This window comes from Orussus abietinus, unplaced genomic scaffold, assembly GCF_000612105.2.
Source record: "Orussus abietinus isolate OABI.00-Male unplaced genomic scaffold, Oabi_2.0 scaffold291, whole genome shotgun sequence".
Lineage (NCBI taxonomy): Eukaryota > Metazoa > Arthropoda > Insecta > Hymenoptera > Orussidae > Orussus > Orussus abietinus.
In genome coordinates this window covers 26,160-43,234 of record NW_019394451.1, presented here as the reverse complement: position 1 = coordinate 43,234, position 17,075 = coordinate 26,160, and the positions used below count along the sequence as shown (strand labels likewise).

Here is a 17,075-nt window from a genome sequence, read left to right as displayed (position 1 = left end):
AAATGAAATTTCACAAGCATCGCGTTCTTCCTTAGATCCTCCACGATCTCGTGATGAAGTTCTAAAGAAGAACGTGATGCTCGTGAAATTTCATTTTTCGACAAAAAATTGTGTATGTATCTCGAAGAACTAAAAAAAAATATATATATATCTTTTTTCGAAAAATGAAATTTTACAAGCATCGCGTTCTTCCTTAGATCCTCCACGATCTCGTGATGAAGTTCTAAGGAAGAACGCAAAGCTCATGAACTTCCACTTTTCGACAAAAAATGGTGCATGTATCTCGGAGAACTAAAAAAAAATATACATATATATTTTTTTGTCTAAAAATGAAATTTCACAAGCGTCGCGATCTTCCTTAGATCATCCACGACCTCGCGATGAACTTTCACCTGACTGGAGAAATTGGAGAAAAGGTTTTAAAAATCCCTCGACTTTTCAATACGTATACACGAGACATTTCATATCACCTTAAACAATGGCGTAGACTAATTTCACCCGTCGAAAAGAAACTGCCCATTAAAACATCTATTCTCCGCCTTCGGCATTGCATTCCGCCCAGGAGGTGGCTCGTCCTTTGAAGTCAACCCTTCGCCATCGCGGTGCGCAATAAAAAGACAAAGAGAGAGAGATAGAGAAATAAAACAAAAAAACAAAGAAAAACAACTTGTGATTCGTGACGACTGAAAGCAGAGAGAATTCTTCTCGTTCATGTTGTAAAGTTTTAAACTATTCGGTAAATCGAGTTGGGAGAAAAGTTTTATAAACAAAACCTCTTCCACGTCACTGTCACATCACCTTAACACATTCGCGACCGGCGAATATTTTCCNGGGGGCTCCTCGACCTTGTCGCGGGCCTCGACGGCCTCCTGGGGGGCATCGCCGGCCTTGGGCTCGTCCTCCTTGGGCTTGACCTTGGGCCCGGGGGAGGCCTCCGGGGCGAGATCGCCGTTCACCTTGGGGGAACCCTCCTTCTCCTGGGGGGCGTCCTTCGGCTCCGTCCTGCGTTCACCTGGGGCGGTCCTCCTGCCCGATTGCACCGTGTCCTGGTTCTCGGCCTCCTTCCCACCCTCGACCTTTGCCTCCTCCTTGGCGGGCTCGGAGGTCTTGGACCTCTCCGAGGCCGCGGTCGAGGTCGGCGCGGTGCTGCTCGTCGTGGAAGTCGTGGGGGCGGCCGTCGAGGGGGCCGCGGGGGTGACCGAGGTCGCCGGGACCGTCGAGGTCGAGGAAGTCTTCGGGCCGGTCGACGTCGCGGTGGTCCTCGGGGTCGAGGTCGGCGCCGAGGTCGGCGTCGAGGTCGGCGGCTTGGCCTGGCCGGCCTCGGAGATCGGCGCCTTCTGGTCCGGATTCTTGGAGAGGTTGAAGGCGTTCTGTTCCTGGTGCTTGGAGAGGCCCTTGGCCAGCTGGAGAGCCACGCTCTCGACGGAGACCGAGGACGCCGAGGAGGCGGCCGGGGAGGTCGAGGAGGTCGACGAGGCGGAGACCGAGGTCTGGGTCTCCGGCTTGCCGGGGAGAGGGGAGCTCTTCGGGGAGCTCTTCGGGGAGCTCCTCGGGGAGCCCTTCGGCGACTTAGGGGCCGACGAGGAGGAGTGCGGGCTGCTGGCCGGTATCCGCTGGACGGCCGGGGGCTGCGCGGAGGCCGCCGCGTAGCCCGTCGTCTGGGGCACGTAGCTCGACCTCTGGTAGAGCTGGTTGATCGAGGGCGGCAGGCTGTTGTGGAAGGCACTGGGTGGCGGGATGCCCAGGGGCGACCTGATCAGGGGGTTCGGCAGCCTGCTGGCGTCCGGGAACGGCGGCGGGAAGTGGGTGTAGATCAACCTGGGGTTCGTGTTCGGGGTCGCGGAGGGGATGAAGGGGTTCGTCGAGAGCATGTTCACCGGGGAGTTCCTCAGGGAGATCGGCGAGCCGGTGTTCCGGCAGATCTCCCTGGGGTAGGGGCTGTTCTGGTAGGTCCGGGCGTTCGGGGAGTACGGGGGCGGCGGGGCTATGGGGGAGCTCGAGGAGGAGACGATCGGGGTCAGGGTCTTGGGGTCGATCTTCATCATGCTCATCGTGGTGCCGCCCTTAGAGGGCTGCTGGGAGGGCTGCTCCTTCTCCTTGGCCTCGGTGGCCCCGCAGCCGTACATCGGCTTCACCCCCGAGGCCGGGTTCCCCAGGAACCGTAGCGTGTTCCTCATCTTGAAGATCTTCGCCGGCTTCGAGGCTATCGGCTTCGGGTTCGCCCCTTGCTCGCTGGAGGACGACGACTGGCTCGGGACGTCCTTGATCTGGTTCCTGGAGGCGACGAAGTTGTTCTTCGAGAGGGTGGGGTTCCAGGACTTCGGGGGGTCTCGCAGAGTCTTGTACCCAACGGGCTGGGACTGCTTCTTCATCGTGGGGATCTTCTGGACCGAGTGCGAGGAGGTCGCAACGGACGTCGCGGACGAGGTCGCGTGGTGACTCTTCGAGACCGCCTCCTTCCCGCCGTAGGTGTTCTTGCTCTCGGAGGAGAGGCTGTTACTCGGCGTGTATATCGGCACGTTAGGGATGTTCGGCACGTGCTTGATCGGCGCCTCCGAGGAGGGCCTCCTCTTCGCGATCTTCAGCAGGTCCGGGATCTCCGACCTGACCCTGGTCTCCGATTTGTTCTTCTCTTTGGAGCTCTCCCCGATCTTCGCGCAGATGTCGTTTATCTTGGAGCCGCTGTTTCCGATTTTCGCGCATATCTCGTTAAGGTTGGTCCCCTTGGCAATGAGCTCGTGCTTCCGGACCATGGGCTTCACCAAGGAGATGGGAATCGCGTCGGGACACGGTGGCACGGAATACACCCCAGCAGCGGTGTCGAAGCCACTCTTGCTCCCTGCCGATGGCTTTACCGAGGTACAAACCGAACTCTGCGTACTTATTGGGTAAGGATTGCTGCTCTTGGACACCGAATAAACGCTCATCGAAGCGGGCTGCATCGGGAACTGGTTGCACGAGGTGGGAGAGCTCGCGGAGGCGCTGCTCTTCGAGAGCGCCTTCGAAGGTACCTTCGCAGGACCTTTTGCGACGGGGCTTCGGGGCATCCCCGAGCTCACCAGGTCCTGCACAGTGTAAGGAAAAGTAGCGCTCGTAACCTGGCTAAGACTCAACATGGCCGTGGAGACGTTGAGTCCTATCGAAGCCAAGCTTTCGCTGGAGGGAGTCAGGTTGCCGATGTTGCCGGTGGACCTGGTCAAGGTAGGCTTCGAGGATGAAGTGCTGCTCGACTTCTGGGGCTCCATCGAGGAGGGCTCGCTGCGAGGACACCGATGGCTGGGACTGCTCAGATTCTGAGACAGAACCTGGGGGATGCTCGGCGGAAGGCTCTGAGGCATACCCTGGGGCAGACCTTGAGGTAGACCTTGAGGCAGACCCTGAGCTAGACTCTGGAGATGGCTACTAGAGGTACTCTGTCCGTTCGCAACGGAGACAGAAGGCGCGGTTACGTAGGTAGCCGATGGCGAGGAGGACACGAGGGTGCTCGTGTGGGAGGTCACCGTGGGTCCACTAGGTGCAGAGACCGCCACTGACAGGACTTTAGGAGTCGCCTCCGATGCCGAGCTCTTAACAGGAGCTGGTACTCCACAGTTGGCCCGAGTTTTGGTGACACTGACGGACTCCACCGTGACCAACGTCTCTCCCTTGGTGGGTTCCACCGGGATCTTCCCATCGACCTTCTTGGACCCGGAATTGGAGACCTTCTTCTCCTTCGGGAGCTTCTTAGAGTACGTGTTATTAACTGGGCCAAGTTTCAGCTGGCACTGTAGCTTGGTACTGAGTGCATCGATTTTCGATCCAGCAGACGGTGGACCCTTCGTTTCGGATGGACCCTTTGCGGATTGCTTCGAGGCCTCCAGCTTCTGCGAATCAACGGTTACGATATTATTATTCGTCGTTAAGAGCTTCGACTTAGCGGTTTTCTTTTCGCACGGCAGCGTCTCCACATCGCTCTTTTCCTCCGTTTTCAAATTAGAACTACCGATGGACTTCCGAGTGTCGGTCGAAGTACTTTTGCCATCGTGCTTCTCAGGCTCGATTGGTGCTACGGATTCTGAGCCAATCGACGGAGTAGGACACTTCTCCGTATCTAATTTCGGCTTTTTCGGTTCCTCCGCCATACTCGACGAACTGGACTGACCGTCGTTCCGAGAACACGCACTTCCTTTGTCAATTTTCCCTTCCTGACCAGCCGGAAGTTGGTCGTTGCTTTTGGCACCCTCGGCATGGTTCTTCGATGAGTTCCCTGCACTGCTGATTGGCTTCGTAGTCTTCCCCTCTTCTTTTAGAACTACGTTACAGGTATTTACAGCCTCCGAAGAGAGTGTCTCATCTGCACCCTTCTCCGAATTACCCTCCTCAGGTTTTGTACTACTCTTCTTCGACTCTGGACTGGATATGTCGGTGACACTCATCACACCGGTTTCTGATATCTTCAACTGCACTTCTTTCCACTCCCGTCGACTTGACTGCTCATCCTTGGACTCTACCGTGCTGATACCAACACTCGACAAAGACTGCTTAAAGTCCGTATTGTCATCGGACAACTTCAAACGCTTTGGTGAAGACTCGAATATCCTGTAGCCCAAGTGCAGCGGTACTTTCTGGGGGACATGATTAAAAAATTATTAAGATTGATGAAATAATTAAATACTATAATGATCATTTCAGATCTTAAGAGGTTAAGATAATAACGTAAGGTCATGGTGAAGCGATACATTAAATTGATTATTTACAGAATACTCGTCCATGTTAAGTTTAAACGATGAATTGTAGTAATACGTTGTTGAACTTACCCGCCTCCAATGGTAGATATACATAATGTCCATCAATGAGTAACTACTACATAGCGGTTCCTCGTGGTACATGACATCGACTCGGTGTGCCTCGGTGAGACCATATTTGGCTCGAATCAACTTTTGAAGATGAAAGACCGTTACTGCTGCAGGACAACGAAGATATCTCCTAGGCAGCGAATGGGAATCTTTGCAATCCTCTGCTTCGCTTTCAGTCTCTGGGCTATAATACTCCAAAGACAGGCTTAGAGATTCATCAGGCGAGTAAATATGTGACTCGGTAGGCTCCCCACGAGATTCTGGCGTCATTGTAGAAGATTTTACTTCTGGATGCTTTGCATAGAATTCCCTCCGTCGACGCATTTCATCTAGAAGATACACACATAAATTAATAAAGAATTGGATATATCGATCGAAAGCAGTGACGATAACTTACTTTGATAGCATCCTGGTACCAATTTGTACACAATATCCTGCAAGGTATGATCCGGTCTAATATTGATGAGTGGTTTACTTTTGTGAACCTGAACTTCACATATCGGACAGTATTTATTTGTTTCCAAGTATTTTACGATGCAACTACGGCAAACTGTGGGAAAAAAAGTTAGGTTAGAGTGTCAGGGGGGAACGATTACAGCGATCTGTAATTAATACAAAGATATTGCCACAACATACATGAATGCAAGCACTCGATAATCGTAGTAGCATCGACAAAGTATCCTCCACAGAGCTTGCACGTCAATTGCTCGTTCAGTTTTGACAAACGCAGCCGATGACCACCGCTCTGTCCCGACATTCTGAAACGGACCAAAAGTTCTATTCCATGTTGTTTAAATTACTGTAATTTACATCTACAATTAGTTCCTTTAACCGAACCAAACAAATAAATATATATTTCAAATTGAATTATTTAAATAATCCACTGATATGTAATATTTGTGTAAGCAACTTTTTAAAACAGAAGATATGTGTATATATTAACCGTTTCACGGAGAGTAATTAAGCACATCAAACCAAACATCCTTACACAGCTTCTACGGATTAATTAATTGTATCGTATAATAGTCACCATTTGGTTACAAGGAGCGCAACGTTATAAGCAAAACTTTTTCATGCAACGTCTCCCTACTCAATCGTTCATAAAAAAAAAAAAAAAATCTTACAGCAAAACACTTCAAACGCATTACACAATAAACGACTTCTCGTATCAAATGCGTTACTCAATGGGAAACAATATCTGAACCCTAAGGTAAAACACATTGGTAGTTGACAACTAACCCTCGCTATCAAAGACTACGCAAATCACCTTTATCGTAAAAGGGACATCGATAATATTTAGCATCGCTATCAATGGATGACTACGCAAACCACCCTTAACGCAAAAGGGACATCGATGGTATTTAGCACTGCTACGAACGGAAAACTACGCAAATCACCCTTATCGTAAAAGGGATATCGATGATATTTAGCATCGCTATCAATGGAATACTACGCAAACCACCCTTAATGCAAAAGGGACATCGATGATACTTATCATCGCTACGCACGGAAGACTACGCAAATCACCCTTATCGTAAAAGGGACATCGATGATATTTAGTATTGCTATCAACGGATGATTATACAAACCACCCTTAACGCAGAAGGGACATCAATGAAATTTATCATCGTTTTCAACGGAAGACTACGCAAGTCACCCTTATCGCAGAAGGGACATCGATGATATTTAACAATTACACTAAAAAGAATAATCAAACCTGTGTGAGACTCGTGTCTGTGCCGCAGTTAATCACAGTACACGAAATCATGATGCGTTAATTAAGAAAAGTGGGTCGTGAGATAAGCCGAGGTCGGACGAATTAGGAAAGTGAGAACCCGCGTAATGGACAACTGCCGTGAAAGGGCTCGAAGGTTCGAAGGTGGCTCAAGGTTGCTTACGTGGCTTACGTGGCGTCCCGGGTCGTTCCGGAGCACTAGATCGACCGTGTTATTATCTGGCTGGCGCCATTTGGCCTCGAGGAAAGCTAGCTCGTAGGACGGCGCGACTTGTCACGGATTGTCATTACGGATACCCGCCCGGCGACGGAAGGGAGGAACTCCCGAGCCGAGACTCACATGCTTCACCGCGCACCAACTGCGTCGCGAGGAATGGACAGGTTCTCAGAGAACTCCGCGGCAGTCCTTCAGCGATCGCGACTCATCGTTAAAATAGGCCACGGTGCCACCGAAAACTGCGCGTACGGCAGTCAAACAAAATGGCGGATAAACAACGTGCGATTACTCCAACGAAAAACATCGGCCTGTTACGTCTCGACAGGTGTTTCACATTAGCGCGATTCGAGACCATGTGGCGCTGCGATAGGTCTCTCCGGATTGGTCGATCGAGATTCGAGACGACCTATCCGAAGCTTGGATATTCGATTCCGCTATTGACTACGTTTCCATCGTCCAATCCGGGATTTATAGGGTCTAAACCCGTAAATCCGAGTTTAAGTATCGATCGAGATGCTCATAATCGAATCTGCGTATTTATTAATGCGATGGAGACGTGTGACTTACCGGACACGATAAGTCTCGGATTTAGAAGCGCGATGGAAACGTAGTTAATGTCGTGTCGCGATTTGTACATATGTAAAAGTTTAGATTGAGGCCCGGTTCCATAACCAGAGTTGATCGTAGTTTAAGGGGTTTACAGCATGTTTAAATCACGCATAAACTAGTTAAACTTCGGTTAACCAAAGTCGTGGAACCGCGCATGTGCGTCTATTAAGTATCTTTGATGAGAGTGCTCACTTATGGCACTTTCTTCTCACGTGAATTTATGCACCTGATCAGGTTAAGTAAGTATAATACGTTATGTAATATACGTGGTTTTCTCCGTGTATATTACAACTTATAATACATCTCTAGTTTTCTACGTGAGCGCGAAGTATATTACGCCCTTCTATTTCTAAATATAAAATAATAAATCCAGGGAGAAATTTGATATTAAACTGGATTAAATCGAAAGAATTTTAAACACAAGCGCCAGTGTAATCGTTCATTAACCATTTTTACATTTTAATTATAGTACATGTAAATATGAATGTAATAAATATTTAAAAAATATAGATAGACTCGAGTCCTCTTTACTTTTAACGGCTTTCCATCTTCTTGCCTTTCTTGCTTATAACTCCCATCTCAACAATTTTCGATTTACAAGGTATGTATCTTTGTTTAGCAGTATTACCAGATCGAAAGTGCTAGTAATCTCGTTCTTTCATGCAGCGAATAGATAATTCGGCGAATAAATCCACGTGAGATGAAAGTGTGAGAAGTGAGCGCTCTCGTCAAAAATACGTAATAAACGCTCTGATCAAAATAACCTCGAAAAACGCAAAATTACCCCACCATGATCGCGACGGTGGTAACACTGGCAAAAAGAGAAATAGAGAATATCAGACCATGAAAGTGATAAAGGTTATGTGTCGTTTTCAGATATTATAGCACTGAAATTTGAAATGGCACTTTGATTGATATAATTTCATAACTATTATGATAAAGCAGTGTCCAGCAAAGGTAAAATGGCGTGGTATGTATTTCAAGAAAATTTCTTTTGATTCAAATTTACCCGTTAACCTATAAACGATATGGGAAACGTTTAAAATGTAAAGAATGTAATAATATGATAATGCAATAATCAACTAAGAGAGTGGGATTTTTTGACAACAGGAATTTGTTGAAGAAAAGTCACTTAACACAGCGACCCACTCCTGCCCCGCCGCTCCTTTCCCATGCCGAGGACAGAGAATTGGATGTCATTGTGCAGAGACTCATGCAGTAATACGATTGTTCTTTATGATTTAATATAACCAATTATTCACATAACGCGTATCAGAAATCATAGATAAGAATACGTATCATGTCTATTGTTACGAATTCTTTTAAGTTTGACTTGATCCGATTCTGTAAAAATGTCTATGGTTTTTATAAGATTTAAGAATAAATTGTATTAATCTCTGTCTGTTGTATAACAGTATCGAAGAGACGGTGAGAAAACTCACAAAGGAGACGAAGCGGTACCTGGAATCAATGGACAACCTTGATCGAGCCGATCAACGTCTAAGTGCTAATCTTAGCACGTGCGATTTGGCTCATACAAACGATGAATTTAGGAAAATAGTCGAGGAGTACCATTCTGTCACAACACAGGTAGCTGACACTTTGTCGACGATTATTTCATTAACATAATAGTGACAGTTTGCTTTATGCAGGTTGGAAAAAATGTTCAGGAAACAATGGCTCTCTGCCAAAAGACATTTATCGAACCTCTGAAGAAACTACGAGACTTATTTGCTATTATTGCCGAAGCACTTGCTAAAAGAGAGGAACTCGTAGCTACCTGGAAGTGCACTTACAATCGTCTAAAAAAACTTCAAGAAAGGAAAGACCGAACAGCTAGTCACATTGCCAAAGTGGAACGGGAGCGAAGAATCGAAGAAGCAGCAGCAAAGGAATTAAAAAATTGCCATTCACAGCTACTTATCGATTTCCCAGCCTTTCTTGACAAAAGGTTGGAGTACATTGAACCTAGCATTCACGCATTTATCATGATTCAATTAAACTATTATGGTAGCACAATGGAACTGTTTGCTCAACTGATGTCCCAGAAATCCTCGAGTTCACCGGAAAGGATTTCAACAAACGACGATGAGTACCAAAAAAAGATTACCGAGCAGTTTAATCGTATCCGTGGGCTAACGATAGTAAAAGACGATTAAGTGATCAGAGAGATTAATGAAAAAGAGAAGAGATCAAGGGTGTGCCAAAACTTGACTTGCCCCATTATTACTTTCTACGAATTATTTAAACTTTTAATGGAATAACAAGATCTTACATCCGATACTACACCAAGTAACTACATTTACCGCATTTTTGACGAATTTGATACAATAAGCAATATAGTGATATAATTTCTATACAATAACAAGTAATGTTTTCCTTATATAAACAAATAAGACATTTCCGTTTGGCACACCCTAGCAGGAACTGTCTCTTCGATGATGTCCCAAATTAATTCAAGTTGCGGAAGAACTTATGAATTACTTCACGTAACTAGGAACTGCGAGGTGAATCAATTTTATTTGTAAATAAATACTAATGTTGCAAATTGGGACCCAAAGTTAGACCACAGAAACGAATGGCTCGGAAACGAAGTCGATGATATAATGACGGCTGTCTTTACGAGGGAATCATGCCCCCCCGACGTTTCCATTCTGCTCCTGCTCGTCGATTGTGATTTGCTCTCGTAGCTTTTTTAATATTCTTCTCCTCTCGATTAGCCAGAACGGTTTTGTCCTGGCCTTGACCTCTTGGCTTGCCTGAAACAAAGCCATATTTTTTCAAGTTTTACTACAATTCCATACTCTAAATATGTTGAAATATTCTGCACCTACTTAGGATAAGCAATTATATATCGTACGTAATCATGTTTTCAACTCGAACAGAAATTCCCCTCCCCTGGAAGAGAACGCAGTTCCCAAATACATGCAAAGCGCTATCGTCACATTTCATACAATTATTTTACCTACTTTGTTATTAGAGTATTATAAATTATTATATATTTTTGGTAATTCCAAGATAGATGCGTTAGCAATCTCATAAATCAAAAACAATGTATTAAACAGGTTTTACTGTTATCCAATGAGCTTGCTTTAGCAAATGTATATGTTTATATGTTAAATATTGGAAACAATGGCTGTTAATAAGAAAAGGAGTTTAAGTTTCTTTGTTGTTCTTACCAACGGTATCTTTAGATTGTGTTCCCCTGCCACCTCTCTTGGACAACCTCCTTTCTTCCGCTCTGGCTCTAACATCTGCTGGGTTCTCGATAAAGTGGTCCTTATTGTTTTGAGCAGTTTCACCGTTATTAGGAAGCGTTTTCACATCGATGGAGTCTGAATCCTGCTGCGTTACAGAAAATCCCTATTGATACTTTTATACTTATCACAAATATTATATTGAGGTTATCTTTACAATAGTACTAACTCTAGAAGTTGTAAACAGTCTTGCATCCATCTCTACGGGATCATCCCTTCCACTTAGTCCAACATCGTGTCTGTCATAAGTATCATCGTACTCATCATCATAGTCATCGATGACACTGAACTTCGAATAGAAGTCACCCACGTCTTTCTTGAATGACTTGTCGTTCAACATTTCGTTTAGATTTTTGTGCTTCTCTTTCCTGAACAGATAATTGAACCACGATTATAATCGACAAAAACGTAGTTATATCCATTCTTTGGGATTTAAATCATTAGTAGATTTACTTACCTTTTACCTTTGTGTACTCGAGTCGTATCGATAACATCTCTGGTCATGATATCAAACTCATCGTTGTCAAAGACGTTTAGACGCTGCATACCGATGGCTAGGTCCACTGCAGCTGATGCTTCCTTCAAAGAGTATTATCGTTTACCTTAGTTATGTGAAAAATGTTAAGAATTATCAGTTTTTCAAACTTGTAAGTAAAATGCTACCATTGGATCCGAAGGGATCGATGGCAAGGTTCGATCGATTAATTTCAACTCCGCTGGAAGAGAGTCCTCTAACACTGCATTCACTACTGCAGCACTGTCGTAGTTGTAGTACTTAAGACATCTCTGAAAATGAACATTAAAGTAACAATACGAGGAGACTCGTAGTTTCGTAGTTCCCCCCAAAGATATTTACTTCAATGAAGCCTTCGCCAAGGTTGCACAAGATGTCTTTTACTTCAGATATGAGAGAGGCCAGCTCGACTCCAGCTTTTGTAGACTTCGGCTTGTTAGACGAATCATCACTTGTCGAAGGCATACATTCATCAACAGGATTGTGCTCATTTCTTATCGCCTAAAAGTTAATAAGAAATAGATGATAAGCTGCTTACAATGGGTCGCTGGCTTCTATCGATACGATACAAAACTATTAAGGTAGTTTGAAAATAATTTCCCAAGGTGTGAAAAATAGGATTAATAAATGATTCGTGTGTTAAATAATGACTAAAAAGGAAATTGCAAGCGTACAGTCGCAGCACATGCTGGTGAGACATTTCGTGGTCCCCCTATTGGCTCCTCCGAAATGGCATACATTGACTGTAGAATGAAGTCCCGCTTCATTGCATCACTAAAGATTAGTAAGTCAAGGAGAAAAGAATATACAAAATTTTGTTGGCATAAACAAATTAGTTCCTTGGTGATTTAAATAGCTACTTGATCGAGAAATTAAGGATACACTTCGGAGGAGATTTGCATAAGAACTTCAAGGTCAAAGTCGATAGGATAGTATCTCTGATAGTCGATGATAAATTCTTTCTCTGATAATGCATGAGTAAGAATATTTAAGTAGTCATCAACATATGCTTTTTTTTCCTCCTCGGTCAACGTACTTCTGAAGTAATAAAAATGAGAGTTATTTTAAACGTAAACAATTTTTTAAAGCTATTACATTCCGAACTTCTTACGATTTTTCTAAAATGTCCATTATAGGCTTGTAAATGATGGTTCGATAGAGCTGCAAGAATTCTACTCTGGTTACATCGAGTCGGTGCTTTGCCTCGGCGTACCTTCCCATTGTCTCGTCTTTGTACGCGACATGTTCCAATTTTTTGTACATTTCAGGTATTGTGTAACTGTAAACTGAAACAACCCTGGAATATTGAAAATCATTGCTTAAAAGTAAGGACGAAATTTTAAGTCATCAAACTCTTGATCAAAATATAAAAAAATTAGTACAAACTTATTTAGAAAGTCATGTGAATGGAAGGTAATGGAGGCAGAAGGATAGTTCTCAAGAAATACTGCAATGTTTGAAGAGATATCTAGTAGATGCAGTATTAGGTCCTCAAGAACTGGCAATGTGATGTCGATAGAGCCGCAACCTCGTTCTGCTAGAGAAACCACTTCTCCAGCTAATGGCACTGGACGGTCTTCAAATCTTTGTTCAATATTTCGCAGCACCTGAAAGTTTTGTTACACTGTATTTCATACTTATTACAGTTACTGTCACTAATCTCACGTTAAAAAAATTCTTAACTGAATATTTCAATTTGAAATTCTAAGAAATGATTATATTACTTGTACGAATTATGAAGTAATATATTACTTCGCACACACACAATTCTTGCTAAACAAATTTTCCGCAATTAAATATTTTGATACTTAATTTCAAGATTCAAAATCTAAATTGAGGGAAGTAGTGTTCAGAATTCATTTACTCACATCAACGAGGAAGGGAATAGTTCTCCTAAGATCATCGTTGTATAGAGGCTGCAGTTTGAATACACTCTTAAGGATCCTTTCCACTATTTTGGAATTTTCCCGTCCATAGAGCTGGCATAGATCCAGCATTATTGGTATTGTAAATATATAATTATCATATAATAAATGTCCATGGTGCTCGCGAGTCATAAACTCGGTTGTGCTTTCCTTATTTGTAACAAGACGAGCAAACGTCACTAGGACAAAGCGCCGCAGTACATCCAATGCTTGCCGCATCTCCTTGTTATCAGGAAAGTCATCAAGAACGTAGAATGGTGGAGCTTCTTGTAAAAATGAAACCAGCATATTCACTATCTTTGAATTATATACTACATTCGACCAAAACCTGTTCGATGGAAGGTAAGAGAATCACGTTGAATTTTAAAATGAGACGTTACTGAAAACATGCAAACGTTTCATTTCATCGTTCAAGAAGAACATGTACAAAAAAAAGGCAGTTCATATTTTATATGAAACTCATGGTTACAAAGACTCACTTATAAAATGGAAGCCCTAGTAGCCACTTAAGATCCAATGTTATAAACTCGACAAGCTCCAACCAATACTCTTTGGCACCCACGATTTCCATACCATTAGCATCTTTAATTTTAGGGACAACATATTGCAAGTATCGCCGCTCTACCACCCAATGTTCGCTCTGTAAATGCATGTTCATATTATCTCCGCTACATGGATCGTTAGGGCGCAACCTTAGATGTAACCTTCAAAGATCAAGAAATTCTTACCAATGCCGGCACTTGCTGAGTAACTCCCTCAGTTTTAACCTTAATCGTTAGTTGTTCTAGCGGCTTGAGCTCAAGATTCTATAAATTAAGAAAAGCATGAATAAAATGTATTTGCTATTACATTATAACCTCAAATTCCTAAAGATGTAATATTTTAACGGGTTAATATTAATACATTACCTCGTAAGTATCCATGCTAGCTTCAGATACATTTTCCGTCATAAATACGTCTAATAACACTGTTTGACGGTTAATCACTCTATACTATTTAAAACCTTGTTAAGGTTAACTCGCAATCAGAAGCGATGAATTCCGACGCCTCCTAGAAGCTCAATGCTTTGTTAAAATACATGGTATCGAAAGTAGTTTCGATCTGCGACGCTTGGTTGCGCCATTATCTATAAAAATGAGTTTTACAGAAACAGGGGGTCGATTCTGTATTTTTGGTGAAAGTGCTCATTTCTCGTACTGTCATACCGCGAGAATTGATTTATCTGATTCTATATCTGCCGAGTGAAAATGTGAAATCTCGAAACTGAAAGAACTCGGTTTGAGATTTCGTCGACTAGTTTCATTCGAAGTTTCTCACATTTTCACCACAGTGAAAGGTACAGAATCGTAGGAGGTGCCCACTTTCAGCATTTTCACTAGACTCGAGTAATAGAATTGACTCCATGAATGAAGGAGGTAAGGAGACTGGTGGTTTAAAAGTCCTCGGGAAGGGACGGGCCTTCGGTTGATGAAAAGTGGGGCAGGTAAGTGGTCCGACCGTAGAGATTAGGAAAAAAATCATGAAAAGCCCTTGACCGGGTAAAACCAGGGTTGGGTAAGTATAATACGTCATGTAATATACGTGATTTTCTACGTGTATATTACAACGTAAAGTACATCCTTAGTTTTCTACGATAGCGTAAAGTATATTACGACCTTCTATTTCTAAATATAAAATAATAAATCCAGGGAGAAATTTTATATTAAACTGGGTTGAATCGAAAGAATATTAAACACAAGCGCTAGATTAATCATTCCGTAACAATTTTTACATATTTACATGTGCGTTAAAAGACGTTAATCATCCGAATACATATATCATGCATCTGTGGAATCCGCCATATTGAATTTCTAAACAATTTTGAATACAAGCGCGAAATTAATTCAATGTTCCTTAAAATATTTCCGTATTTACATATTAATATTAATGTTTCATACATATGAAACATATGAAATATACGGATATGAGACACCCTGTATACCTGGTTTAACATAGAAACGATTACTGTCAATTGCTGTCAATCCCTGTCACGGGTAATTCCGCCGGCGGATAGTTTGGCAATGTTTAGATTAAAAGGGAAACTTTTAAACTTATTTTGATAATCCTTAATCGGAAAATATTCTCCATAAACGGAATATAAACATTGTGCCATGTAATTTTTTACGTACATGGCAGTCCAATTGTCGCGAGTGTTTGCTGCCAGTATTTGGATTATCTTTGCAATTTACATTAGTTGCAAAAAACCACGGCGCAATTGCAAAATAAATCCGGAAGATACAGTCACCGGAAATCAATGGTCGCAATTAGTACTGGATGGAATTAGAAGAGATTCAAGACATTAACGCAGAGGCATACAAGTTCTTGTCGAAACAAATCCGAAGAAAAGAATTACACGGTATGGATATTTAGATATAAATGTAGAAGTAAAAAAAAAAATTCCAGTTGCAAAAGACTTTGCAAAAGGAATGGCGAATGTTTCTATGTTTCGTTACAAAATGAAATCAATTCCTAGTAAGTGCTAACGGATACTTAAAACATTTCTTATTAAATTCATAGATTAAAGCATCGACTACCACTTGGGTCCTTCACCATGGCCAACAATGAAGGCTCTACACTTCCGTTTAAGGTGAAGTGAAACACGTCGAGGAACTTAATCGACGTCGATAAAGAGGATTCTTCTAAATACCTACGTTGGTTTTTATATCGACAGCTGTGTCGAATTATATTGGGTATTGTACTAAATGACATACTCCACCTGTCGTTTTCGTACATTAACTATAAAGGAATCTAAGTTAAACCCCAGAAATTCTATGGATTAATGGTTTCTGAAGCCCTAATTAACTGCAAAGGGACCCCTTGCACCATCTGTGATTTCCAGGTCAACTTAATTTTCACTTTGAGACCTCGTATTACAATCGTTTTAGCATAGAAGCGCGTAAGACACTTTTTTTTGCCTTTATACAGTTCAAATGCGAGTTTATCGATTACCAGAGTGTTCTAAATTGTCGTGAAATTGTCCTGACCCTTTCGTTTCTCATATCGGAGCTTTCGATATTTATACTTATCATGGACTAGAATCACCATGGCGTGGTCCAGGCACGTTTTCGATGTTTTACGCTTCTTGGAGGCTTAGAATCGAGAATGAAGAGTTTCAGGAACAAGCTCGAATAACATAGAATACCGTAGAAATGCAATATTACAGAATCTGATGGGAAAATATGGAAAATACTTTCACCAACGATTGCAAGAGAATGCTGGCTCGTCCCGGAGCTGACGCGGGTTTTTAGAGGAAAAATTTGGTTGCAGCTAAACGTCACAGATGGCGACGTTGGTCCTAAACAGTCGTTAGAATGATGAATTCCCGGGATTTCGACAGTTTTACATCGATCTCTTCATCATTACTTGACTGAAATGACATAAGGGATGCTTCAGTTCGTATAATTATCAACGTAGACTGTAAAAGACTTGAACATAAATATAAATGTCGGTAACGGGACGCGCCAGCTTATGTCACCTCTTGAGTATTTAAGATGGCGTTACCACCAAAAAGGGTACAGATGAATTTTAATTTATCGACGTTGATTAAATTACTCAGCACCTTTCATATCATCTTACGTTCCTCAATTCTGAGGCAATTCCACCCTCTGTTCTTACCAGATACTTTGGAACGTTGGTTGGGTGTTCTTCGCAAGTTATTACTTTAATTGGGGCGAAAATCAAGCAACGGTCGTGCATCCAGTAGACGGCTCCGGTTGGGTTGCAGATGGCGCTCTAGGACGTTACGTCGGACACGAATAAAAGGACCATACGAAAATATTTGTACAACCGCTTAGAGTCCAATCAAAGCTTTGTCATTCCAATACTTCATTAAGAAACGACCGGCAACAAATTATTAATATAAATGTAATTTATTCAGAATGATATACGCAAAAGAATACTGGGTTGTCCCGTGACTAACGCGTGTCTGGAGTAAAATGATGCGG

At 42.9% G+C, this 17,075-nt stretch overlaps 3 protein-coding genes and 1 long non-coding RNA gene across 8 annotated transcripts; 2 read left to right on the top strand and 2 right to left on the bottom strand.

Moving 5' to 3' along the window:
• Positions 1-794: 794 nt before the first annotated feature.
• On the bottom strand, positions 795-7,043 carry LOC105698187 (polycomb group protein Psc). Its single transcript, XM_012422223.2, has 5 exons — positions 6,734-7,043; positions 5,472-5,593; positions 5,233-5,385; positions 4,797-5,164; positions 795-4,604 (listed from the first exon to the last, which is right to left on the bottom strand). The coding sequence occupies exons 2-5, from the start codon at positions 5,590-5,592 to the stop codon at positions 795-797; spliced, it is 4,452 nt and encodes a 1,483-aa protein (XP_012277646.2). The 5' UTR covers position 5,593; positions 6,734-7,043.
• A 1,102-nt stretch (positions 7,044-8,145) lies between these two features.
• On the top strand, positions 8,146-9,590 carry LOC105698213. Its single transcript, XM_012422265.2, has 4 exons — positions 8,146-8,366; positions 8,507-8,614; positions 8,812-8,986; positions 9,049-9,590. The coding sequence occupies exons 1-4, from the start codon at positions 8,359-8,361 to the stop codon at positions 9,553-9,555; spliced, it is 798 nt and encodes a 265-aa protein (XP_012277688.1). The 5' UTR covers positions 8,146-8,358; the 3' UTR covers positions 9,556-9,590.
• A 307-nt stretch (positions 9,591-9,897) lies between these two features.
• Positions 9,898-14,137, bottom strand: LOC105698195 (activating signal cointegrator 1 complex subunit 2). Of its 4 annotated transcripts, none has more exons than XM_012422236.1 (14): positions 14,001-14,137; positions 13,821-13,898; positions 13,572-13,732; positions 13,036-13,420; positions 12,554-12,774; positions 12,279-12,464; positions 12,050-12,205; positions 11,842-11,941; positions 11,510-11,668; positions 11,317-11,439; positions 11,111-11,232; positions 10,823-11,021; positions 10,576-10,759; positions 9,898-10,155 (listed from the first exon to the last, which is right to left on the bottom strand). In XM_012422236.1, the coding sequence occupies exons 1-14, from the start codon at positions 14,040-14,042 to the stop codon at positions 10,016-10,018; spliced, it is 2,256 nt and encodes a 751-aa protein (XP_012277659.1). In that variant the 5' UTR covers positions 14,043-14,137; the 3' UTR covers positions 9,898-10,015. The 4 variants fall into 4 exon arrangements, with proteins under 4 accessions (XP_012277659.1, XP_012277676.1, XP_023288163.1 ...); XM_012422253.1 differs by having other exon boundaries at positions 10,576-10,741; XM_023432395.1 differs by having other exon boundaries at positions 10,576-10,738.
• A 413-nt stretch (positions 14,138-14,550) lies between these two features.
• On the top strand, positions 14,551-17,029 carry LOC105696687. Of its 2 annotated transcripts, XR_002762190.1 has the most exons (4): positions 14,551-14,575; positions 15,326-15,487; positions 15,649-15,718; positions 16,750-17,029. It is a non-coding gene; the product is annotated as an uncharacterized LOC105696687 (long non-coding RNA). The 2 variants fall into 2 exon arrangements; XR_001103740.2 differs by lacking the exon at positions 14,551-14,575 and having other exon boundaries at positions 14,678-15,487.
• The last annotated feature ends 46 nt before the right edge of the window (positions 17,030-17,075 follow it).